Here is an 11,455-nt window from a genome sequence, read left to right on the forward strand (position 1 = left end):
AATTCCTGCTGTTGGAGCCGCACTTTAGGAATGTCCAGCACATTGCATCACACACAGCCTCAGGTGGCCAGACAAGATCATATCCATCAAACACCTGATCTCCACCAAAGACATATGAAACATAACCTTGTTGGGTTTCACATCGATTTATGGGATCATTTTGAAGTCCTGTTGCGCCTTTAGATGCTTATGCAATACCTCAATTTTGAGAAAAGTTTATTTTGAACTTCGTGGCTCAACTCTGACCCAAGCAAATGACGTAAGATCTGCTGCTGAGGAACGTCCCTCTGGTCGTACAGGTCTGAGCACCATCTCCAATGTGTTTCAGGTGGAGGTATGGACTGCAACTGCGTCAGTGATTTGCTTCTCCCCCCTGTGCCCGCCCTTTGGACGCCAGGTGAGTCGTATCATCCTCAAAGGTTGTAGCTGTTTTGACTTCTCCATGGAAAGTTATTTTGAAAAAAAAAACATTTAATTAAGAAACAGAAAATTGAAATCCTGATCAAAACTGTTGTATTATATTTATTTTTATATTTTCTTCAGATCTAAATAGCCAATGAATAAAATGGATTGCTGATTAAAGCCAAGAAGCCTCAACATGGAAATGAAATGCTGAAAATGTTCTTAAAAGATTCAGCTTTATTTGTTTTCAGGAGTTTCTTAAAGTAATTGGTTTCACATGTAGTGTTTTTAAATGGCTTGTTATAATCAAAAGCCGCCCAGCTCTGCGTATGATGTGCATACAGTTGGCTTTTAAAATTCAGACCTGAGCAGCATCAATCAGATCTCCCCCAGCGAGCTGTCATCATCCTACTGACCAATCTGTTGAGGCTAGAGGGCATTAGCACAGACTAACATAGCTCAAGGCACGTGCTGTGATATTAAACACATCATCCCTCACCTCCACCACTCATCAGTCAGACAGCGAACACTCCCCCCCCCCAACATCGGAGCTCAGTGGGACAAATGTCAGCCCTTAACCTCCTGTTTTCCCACTTGCACCACCCAGGGTTTGCCTTCCCGGACTGGGCCTACAAGCCTGAGTCAAGCCCCGGCTCCAGGCAGATCCAGCTGTGGCACTTCATCCTAGAGCTGCTGCAGAAGGAGGAGTATCACGGCGTGATTGCCTGGCAGGGAGATTATGGCGAGTTTGTCATCAAGGATCCAGACGAGGTGGCCCGGCTGTGGGGGATAAGAAAATGCAAACCTCACATGAACTATGACAAGCTGAGCAGGGCGCTAAGGTATGTTTGTATCTGATAAGTCCACATTTATCACACTTTACATTATTTGTTTACTCATGCTGGACTTAATCCTCACTTAACATCTCTCCGTCTTGGGGAAAATGAAAAGATGAAGAAGGGACTTGCGATAGGGACGTCAATACCCTCAATTTCTGCTTATCTGTTGACATCCTAATGGAAAGTTCAGCACTGAGCTAGCATTGAAAAAATTCAATAGGGATTTCAAAATTTACCCACTGTGAGGAATTACTTGGACTTCTGCTCAGAAACCATGCTCACACCCCCGTTATATACACTTTCAACGTATCTCAGAATCTCCTTATGCATATACAAACCACCCTGTTTGAACCCTCCTCCCCCTAAATCTTTTTGGCCCCTTGTTAATGTGGGCTGTCGTCAGAGTCTAATTGTTATGAATTGGCTGGGGCCACAATTAGCCTTCTTAATTAGCCTCACTTAATTGCTCAATTAAGGGCCGCTGCACAATTGCCATGCAAAGCAAAACATGTACACATCATTGCACTGGGTTCAGCCGCCATGAATACATGCTGATATGCATAAGCTTCTGTGTTTGTTGCTATAGTGCGTCTGCATAATGAGGTTCTCCTCACTAATTTTTCCTGCTGAGTTGTTTGGTGGAGCTATGTGATCGCTTTCAGACAAAGGAATGCACAGGAAGAAGATGCTTTTGGATTGTAATCTTTAATCACGACGATATGTTTGATTTTTTTGTTCTTTTTTTGTTGTTTTGTTTTGTTTGAAGCACCTCCCCATGGTGCTTCATCAGAGCTCTCAGCTCTTTTACCTGAGCCAGATGGCTTCATGTTTTCCCTTTTTCTGCCAATACACCCGTCCCTGGCACAGGGTGCAGCATGACACCTTCATGGGTGGTAACGGAAACTGGCATGACGACGCATTGACAAGCCCAGCGGGAGACACCGGAGGTCGTCACCATGACAACTGCTCTTGTTGTACCACCTTTGGCAGTGGCAGCTTCTTGGTGTCATGTAACTCATGATCACTGCAAATCGAAACATTCCGATTCTTGTTCTTTTGTTAGGGATTTCTTTTCCCTGAACCTTTTGCAGGATTATTTGTTATATGAGAGCAAATAAATATTTTAACATTTTGTTTTATTCCTATGTGAATTTTTAGCACAATATCCATGTTATTTCTTTTTTTTTAAAACATGGTTGTGAAAATCTAATATTCTTGCATGCATTTCTTGTAATTTAAACAGGATTTAACTTCTTTGTGTGAATTACCAGCTCTGTAAGGTTTTCCTTCAAATACCTCCCTGTATTGAAAAAAGCCAGTGAGACATGAATTGATCTGGGGAAGGAGGAGATGAATAAAAACGGTGGGAAATCAGCATAGCTCTTTGCCTCACAGCACCAAAGTTGTTTACTTGTTCCGTTCTTACAGTGAGGAAATACTAAACCTTGATTTAGGCATTAAAAAAAATCATTTCCTTCTCTTTTCCTTTTCCCTTTATCCCCCACCTCCATCCTTTCATCGATGCACTCTCCACTTCCTTTCCAGGTATTACTACAACAAGCGGATTTTGCACAAAACCAAAGGGAAGCGTTTCACCTACAAGTTCAACTTCAGTAAGGTGGTCCTGGTGAACTACCCCATCCTAGACATGGCCAACTCTCCCTTTTTTCTGGCTCAGAACCACTTTAATGGGAGCTCTGCCACACCAGACTGCAGCCCAGAGGTAAAAAAGCTTTTATAATGGTTAAAAAAAATTGTTAATGCTGATTTTTTTTTTTGTGATAAGTAAATGAAGAAATTTTAGTAACAAAAGAGAATCCAGACATAAAATATCTGAAGAAGGTTAAAAAAAGGCAAAAGCATCACTTTAGTTTCAAATAAAGCACTATTACTCTGGTCATTAAAATCCACATCCCAGTTTTAGATTTTGTCATTATAGTTTTTAGCTCTGAATGTTTCATTAAAGAGGAGAAACATTTTCTGTTATGTAGAAATCATGCTTGTTTGCCTTTCTAAGATAGAGATAAATTACATCAGAAGTCAGGGGAAAGTAAATCATGAGCAAAAATATTTCAAACATTTTGCTTTGCATTATTAGTATTTCTCCCAAAAAACCTAATTAAAGAATTTTGAAACAATGTTGCTGTCAAAATGTGCATCATTTCCTTTTTTGTGCAACAAACGTCCTAGAAAGCATAGTTAACTTGAAAGGCCAGTATGAGGGAGAATCAACCATCATTTGTCTGTGCCACCCTTCAGATGGGGATAAGGAGATGCAGACTCTGAAGGAGACAGAGCAAGGGGACGGTTTTAACTCGCCCTTAAAACAAAAGAAGAAGTTATCCCCTCCTTCTCTTATCCTCGTCTCCGGCACCGTATCCATCTGTCATCGATTGAAAATGAAAGAAATAGAAAGCAAAGGAGGCCACGTCAGATCAGATCAATGGCGGGTCATTAATGCGGTTTGTTAAGCAACGTAGATCTCGCAGCTTGGATGTACAGTCTTGGCTTTCAAACTTGAGGCTGCGGGAGTGACAGAAACTATTGATTCACAGTGATGCTAGGTGGGAAAAAAATCCCCCCTTTGTCCCCTTGATTCAACTGTTTCATTTACTCTCCCTTGACTTCTGTTCTTTCACATATTTAAGCAGCAATAAGGTGGACACACTGACGCACAGAGACACACTGCTGCAAAACTTCCTGAGCTGTTCCTCTGCAAGTCCCATTTGTCCTGGGTCTTCTTACACGAGCTGACCTCTCTCCTTCTCCTTGTCATTCATTATATGTTCTCTTAATCTGGATCTCCATTTGACTCTGTACTTTTCCTGCCTTTGAGTCTAAGCCTCTGTGTCCTCCCACCTCCCTCAACCCAGAGTCCCAGGGTGACTCTTTTTATCATGTCCTTGGTGCAACTGGGTCTCTGTTTGCATCACTCTGCTTCTGTCAGTTTATGACGTTTCTCAACATTCTGCAGAGGCATTTTTTGTGGGCGTGCACACAAATTATTCAGAGAGCCCCCCCCCCCCCCCCCCATTCCTAAAATAATTGTGTTAACTTTATTTTTTACTTACTTTTCCCAACACAGGCCATCCAGTCGTTGTTTCCTCGTTTGCCAGACACTGGAAGAGGAGGACTGTTTGATCGAGGAACCACAGCGCCTGGACCCGAAGGGGACAAACTGAGGCTGGACACATTCCCTTTCCTAAGTACAGGTGAGCTGCAGAAACAACAACAGAAAATTGTTTGTTGCAAACGTCAATCCAAACATGAGAAATCCCTCAACGAGGCATGAGGAACTCGGGGGTCTCAGCGTTTGTTTGGGCTGTGTGCTTGCGGAGAAGTGAACAAAGGTGGGAGGAGGCAGAAGGACTGGAGGAGAGCAGATTGAGGAACAAGGATATGGGGAGGCATGAACCTTTATTGTTAAAGGAAATAAGACAGATGGCGGTCCCATAGCAGGCTGCAGAGAGGCTGCGCTTCAGGTGAGAATCACCAGGTTAGCTGCTGAATTATACATTTCAACAGAGGAAAGAAACATGTTGGAGGCAGGAGAAGTGATCCTTTACTTCAGAATGATAGTCCACGCCCCCCCCCCCCCCCCCCCGTTAGGGTACGGGCGCGGCTCATGCTGCGGTCGGTTACCAAAGCGTCCAGTTTTTGTTTGCATCTTTTTTACTCTCTGCACATGCAATTTGATGCACAGGCATCCACAGAGTTCAGGAGGTAACATGCAGACACATGTACTCACACACACACGCATGCAATCTTTATCACACAACCTGCCCCCCCCCCCCCCCCCCCAACTATGTTTGTCCTCAGGTCCTATTCCCCCCTTCTTCCCTTCTCACCCTCCCATGTGTCCCCATCGTCCTAATCCCTTCCCAGGCAGGAAGGCCCTAATTGAGGGTGCAGGCTTCAGTTTGTGGCCTGTGGGCGCCCATTACTGTGTTTTCATAAGCAAGTGAGGCCTGCCTGACTGATTCAATATTCATGTGTCTGCCAGCTACTCCTGGCCCAGCACGCAGAGACTTCACCGCTGTCAAATTAGCCCTGCATAGTAAATAACGGAGTGAAGAGAGAAGGAGTGAGGCTGGGAGAGTTGGAGGGTGCAGCAGAGATAGAATCTCTGAGTTGGTTGACATTTGGAAGGAAGTTGAGAAGGTTGTGAGGCAATGCTTTTTGCATGTTCATAAATTTTTGAAAGCAGCATTACCTCAGAGTTACCCTCTTTCTCAGAGAGAAAAGATGCTTACAAGGAACCGAATTAAAAATGCAGAACAAGATTTATTTGAAAGACTGTTTTTTTTTCTGCTTAATCTGAAACAATGCAGATGCCAGAAGTCAGGACATGTGATTGACATGTTATGGGATGGCATCAAATCAGAGTCTTCTTGTTTCACCTAGCAGCCATAGAATCCCTTCCACTGTAGTGTTCTCTGTTCTCACATCTGTTAGCAGCTGTGTGAAGTGGGGGTGCGCAGTGCTGCCTGAACCATCAGTTTATTTTTTTTGTGTAAAGCAACTGTGCCAGAATGAGCCCCTGTGGCTCCATATTAGAATTGCAAATACCACCAACTCTAATTAGTAAAGATTCTTAGATGCTGAATGTCAGGAAACCTTTGCCCCTTCTGAGTTTAACCTCCTTCTCTGGATCTTCTTTGTCCTGTAGGTGCCCAATGCTACACCAAACCCCCGTCCCTGCTGGGCCCGTATCCTCGCAGTCCAACCTTCGACTACCCTTGGGGCTTTAACCCCTACCTCCCAGGAGCCTTCTCTCTCAATAACTGCCCCAAACTGCCTCCTGGCTCCCTTTATCCCTCCCAGTTCTATCCCAATCCTTTGCAGAGCAGCCTCTCCCAGCTGCCTCACCCCTTTTCTTCTCTGCTCCCTCCAGCGGAAACGGGTGCAGGAGAGAGAGGAGTAGCAGGGCAAAACGGGGGAGCAAACGGCACAGCGGGGGGTCAGGCAGGCAGGATCTGTCTGCCACCCTACCCAGGAAGCCTGCCGATGGGTCGGACAGACATTGGCAATGGAGCCGCACTGAGCGAGAGGGAGACGGTGGAGGCCAATCCCCCGGGTACGGGGCTGAACCTGGGGGTGGGAGCTGTCAACCTGGGAGCGGGGAACGGGACAGGCCAGCAGAGTCCCACAGAGAGGAGAGGAGGGGTGAAGCAGGACCCGGAGTCAGACTCAGACCTGGAGATTACGGATCTGAGCGACTGCAGCTCGGAGAACGAGAACGAGCACGAGTTCAGCATCAGAAAGGATGCCAGCCTGGTGAGCCGGCCGCAGCTCACGCTGGACGGAAAGAAGGGAAGCGTGCTGCCGCCCATCTCCTCTCTCCCTCCGCCAGTGTCCCCTCATCCTCTCAAGAGCCTGATGCCAATCAATCCTCACCCCCCATCCATCCCCCCGTCGCTCTCCCCCTCCATGCCTCTGCACGAAAGACACAGGGAGACAGAGACTCTTAAAATGATCCACAGCTAAGACATTTTCTGACCAGTCTATGCTCGATAACTCTCTTCTTCTCTCCTGTTATTTCTCAAACAGACACTGCAAAAAAAAAAATTTTTTTTTTACCATAATAAGCAGATCCGTTTTTCACCTCTCAAACAAAGATTTTCTTCATTTTTTGAGTGCATATTTAATAGGAATTGATTAAGTTGATTTACTGCCAATGATAATCAACAGCAACTTATTTTTTTCCTTTAAAAAAAAACTTTTTGAGCAAATCTGTAAGCTTCTACATTTACTGTCTGCATTTGGGCCAGGAATAAGATCATGAAAGTGATCAATCAGATCCCAGAACAGCCCACCTTGATAAATATTAACAAATAAAATCCACACACTGACAGAAGTGCAAAAGAACACTGCTTAGATCGATCTAGTTCTGCAGATATGTCCTCTCAAGATTTTGCCTGAACCAATTACTTGAAAGAAAGTATCAAATACTGCCACCTAGTGGTCACTTTAGTAAACTTTTTTTGGGTCAACGTTTTCTCAAATAAAACCAAGTTCTAATTTTTCCAATTTTTCATGAATTCTTGATTTTTTTTAATTTTATTTCATCTTTAGTCTTGTTAAATGTGTTAGTTTTGTGAACTTTGTCAGCTGGGTTCCTGCATACTTTTCAATAGGAAAGAAAAAGACAGCAAGAAGAGCTGGACCTACTTTGATTTGTATGAATAAGTCAGTGTACATATTTTATTATGATGTATATGACATTTAATTATTATTCGCTATGATAAGATTTAGCTGTATTGTTGTGATTTAATTCAGTATTTAAACATGTTGGACAATTATAAGCGTAGGTGTATCAAAGTTTAAATTATTGATGACAGAAGATCTGCCCTCTGAAGAGGTTTTTTTTATTATTATGTGGACAGAATTTAAGATGGGAATATGCCAAGATTTTCTTCCTTTTATTTATTTATTTATTTTGCTCTGCTAATTGTGCCCTTTAATAATTTTGGCCCTCAGAGCAAACCCTTTGAGCTCAAAGGTATAAAAATTTGCCAGTAGATTTATTTTTATAGTTAGTATTTACCCAGTGCAAGTGCACTGCAATTAGTCAAATGTGAATAATTTTGGCCTTAGTGGGTTTTTTAAAAAATCTTTTCCCAAATCTGTTTAGACTTGATTAGATCAATGCCTTTATAAGCAGTGATATGTTGTTTTGCTGCTGGACATTAAAGCGTGGAAAACTGATTTACAGAGGCAGCATTTCCAGGCTCTCCCTCATTTTAATGAACAAGCCCCTTTCGACAGTCCAGTTTCGTCGGCACAGAGTGAACATTGTTGTACAGTTTCTTAACCTTTGCGGTCCATGGTTTGTCAAACAGTGGCGGTTTAATGATCAGTAGTGAAAGCTCTGTTGTAAAGTTAATGTAAAGCTCCACGTTTTGGTGAGTCATTCCAATGAAAGGTCTCCAAGTGAAGAACACCAACAGCTGTAAATATTGTTTTCTTTGTGCGTGTATGTGTGTCTATACACCTAAAAATGACATTGCAGTGACTTTGCCAGTCATCCTTCTTTGTTTTACTGTAAAAAGGGAATAATGAAAAGTGCAAAAAAGAAGAAAAAGATTAATATCTTCCAAAGCAATAAATATTATTCTGGATAGAGGGCTGTTTTTGAGTTTTTGAATACATTCAGATCTTGAGAGCAACAACAAGGAGGATTCAATAAAAGCCCAATTTCAAAAAAACACACACGAAATAGTTCTGGCATTTTTAAAAATGTTTTAAGAACATCTGAGCTGTGGTTTCAAGCGAAGAATTGATCAATGATTTAGTTTTCACCAACAGGATCTCAGTTTTGGTTGTTGGTTTCTGGTTCTGCTTGATTTCCTTTGGAGTTTTGACTATTGTTAGCTATTGACAGCAGTAATAAGGAAAAAGTCTGTGCCTCTGAGGAAAGAACTGCACTCAGCTGCTGACAAACAAAAGCTTCAGAGTTTCCATTGTTGAAAAGATTACGGTTTAAATTAAAATTATAAAGTTTGAAGATTTCACAGGCAACTGGTATGGATTGCTGCTAAAACACTTAGTTTACACTTAATGAGATTTAACAAATGAAAGCATTGATTAGATAATAAGATTACTTAAAGTAATCTACAAGCTGTCAGGCTTGAAATTTCACACCTGTTTCCGAAGCTGAAAAGAAATGGCAAACAGCAACTCACGATACTAATTTAATAAGAAGTTGTTGATTGTTTAATGATGGTATTAATTGTAAGATGTCAGCTGTAATTGTGCATCCTTTTATGCTTTTAACATTTTTGTTTTTCTAGATGTTTGGTCATAATTTCCTTAACTATGAGAAAAGGACAAACAACACATGATCTTAGCTGTGACATTTAAGAAGAAGAAGAAAAAAGGAATTGAAGACATTAGCCAAACAGTTTGGAGACATGTAGAATTTTTGTATTGGATTAAGCGCACATTTATGCACAGAAATTATTTCAATATGCTACCCCATGTGTTTAGCTCAAGATACATTAATAGCATTGACATTGGGATTGTGAGTGCAAGAGAAAATGTGTTGCCTTCACTTGCTATCTGTGTGGAGGTGCAAGGAAGAGTATAAAATGTGAGGACAAATGTTTTTGTAAAAGAGCAACCCTGTACTGTTCTGCACTATGCAAAGCATGTATGCAGTAAGAAGGAAGGTTTGCTGTCATATTTATTATAAAAACCAACACAACCTACTTAAGAAGTGAAGCAACACCTTTCATTGACTGCCAAAAACAAGCAAACTAGAAGATTAGTTGTTCCAACAATCTATCAGTAGCACATTTTCATTCTGATCGGTTGGTCATTATTTTATTTTTGGCATCGCTCCTACAGACCATGAAGGATCTTTTATTCATCCTGGGAGGTCAAGAATGTGTTGTCATCTAAATTCCTCTCAAGGAGTCACCTAAAAGGAATCCATTCAATGTCTAAGAAAGCCCATTGGTGGATTTGTCACAGTAAAGGGGACCGTTTCAAATCACAGTACCGTATGCCAGCCATCAGTCAAATAGCCAGGAAAATAAGGCAAAATAGGCCAACTAATAATAGTCATTCAACAGCAATGTCATGAATACGGCCTCAGTACATCTTGATATTCCACACTACCAAATCGTAATTGCAATGTTTCAGGAAAATATTTTTTGAAATCTTTCATTTATATTTTACTGATTATAAACACAAAAGATACTTTTTTAAATTATCACTTATCTTCTGCATAAAGATTAAGCTGTAAAAGCTGCTGCACTGAAATTCTCTGCCACTAGACAGGCAGTAATTCAGTTTTATGCTTTAGCAGCCAACATGTTCATGTGCTCCTTTGTAAACCATCTCACCAGTGTTTATGATGGACACAAGGATGTGGCTAGTAGACCTCGAAACAGGTAAGAGTTTGTCTATTTCTGTATATTCTGGTAAATAATAAAACTGAGTAAGTTATCTGATTGAGAATAAAATTGTTGTGCACATATTTGAATGCATGGAATTAGCTTCTTTTTATGTTATTTTCTCTTGCTGTGATAAAACTTTCATCTGTTTTGACCTTAAATGCAAATTTATTTAACAGAATGAGTAAATAGCTGCTTTATAGTTTTTAATTCTACATACATTTTTCTTTCTTTGCACAATTCCTCAAATGTGGATAAAACATACGTTTACTTTTGAGGAAATAGAACCTTTTTCTATACAATAAATATTTTTAATTTATTCAGGGAAAGTCCTGTGAAATGAGTTTATGATTTCTTTGGACTACTTTTGAAATTTAAAAATAAAATGCCGTATTAAAAGGAAGAAATGAATTGACAAGATTTTGTGTGTGTGTGTGTGTGTCTTTATACAGCGACAATACATAGAATTTAATTTTTGCAATGATCTTCAAGTTACTTATAAGGTTCTTTTGTTCTAAATCCTCCAGAACTATCAGCATTTCTTAAACATGTTTTCTTCATACATGTTACTGGCTCAAATATTTCTAAAATAAACTTTCTACTAAAGAAAAACCTTTTTCTAAAGATTGAAAAAAAGTGTTTCTCAGCAAAAACTTCAAATTTGCCCAAAATAGGACAACTTTTATTTTTAAATATAACGACTGCATACTATTTTATATGACAAATAAAATGTTATTTGCGGATTGACACATTTGATTTCGAAATTTTTACAAACTGAAAATTCAACAGTTTTGTTTTCTATCTTATTGTTTGTTTCAAGTTGAACTTTGTGTTTGATATTTTGACAAAAAATACATTAGAATTTTCTGTGGAGATGTAGTTACAAATGATTTTCAACACATTTAATGAAAATGTCAAAAATGGTCAGAATATGTCATCTGGTGATGTAAAATATGTTTTCTGTAGCTGCGTTTGTCCACAGAGAGGCGCCAGGACGATGAAAGACAAATGTGTAATGAAGCCTGTCCAGACACAGAAGCCTGACAATAGAACTGAAGCCTGCACACAGCTGTGTTGATTTTATGGACAGCTGCTCATACAACAACTGTCTCCTTCAGAGAGTTGCAGGAATTTGTTTGTCATTCATTCATTTATCCATTTGTCAATTGTAATAACATGTTGTTTGCCACTTTTATGACAAACGTTTCAATTTTAAAGGCTCCCCCTCCTGGGAAACAAATTACGGAAGATGAATAAAAGAACAAATAGCTAATTATTAGGCTATAAAATTTCTATTTTTAGAGCAAATAAATC

At 40.4% G+C, this 11,455-nt stretch overlaps 1 protein-coding gene across 4 annotated transcripts in view; it reads left to right on the forward strand.

The window, feature by feature from the left end:
- erfl1 (Ets2 repressor factor like 1) overlaps positions 1–8,362 on the forward strand; it is a 55,425-nt gene extending 47,063 nt beyond the window's left edge. For all 4 annotated transcript variants that reach the window (XM_078933575.1, XM_004078236.5, XM_078933576.1 and 1 more), the window contains 5 exons: positions 329–397; positions 1,010–1,244; positions 2,787–2,964; positions 4,327–4,453; positions 5,911–8,362. In XM_078933575.1, the coding sequence (XP_078789701.1) occupies positions 337–397; positions 1,010–1,244; positions 2,787–2,964; positions 4,327–4,453; positions 5,911–6,728 (1,419 nt within the window). In that variant the 5' untranslated portion in view covers positions 329–336 and the 3' untranslated portion in view covers positions 6,729–8,362. The remainder of the gene's footprint in view (positions 1–328; positions 398–1,009; positions 1,245–2,786; positions 2,965–4,326; positions 4,454–5,910) is intronic.
- The last annotated feature ends 3,093 nt before the right edge of the window (positions 8,363–11,455 follow it).

The sequence above is a fragment of the Oryzias latipes genome, chromosome 16 (genome assembly GCF_053564925.1).
Source record: "Oryzias latipes strain Hd-rR chromosome 16, Olatipes_Hd-rR_3.1".
Classification (NCBI taxonomy): Eukaryota; Metazoa; Chordata; class Actinopteri; order Beloniformes; family Adrianichthyidae; genus Oryzias; species Oryzias latipes.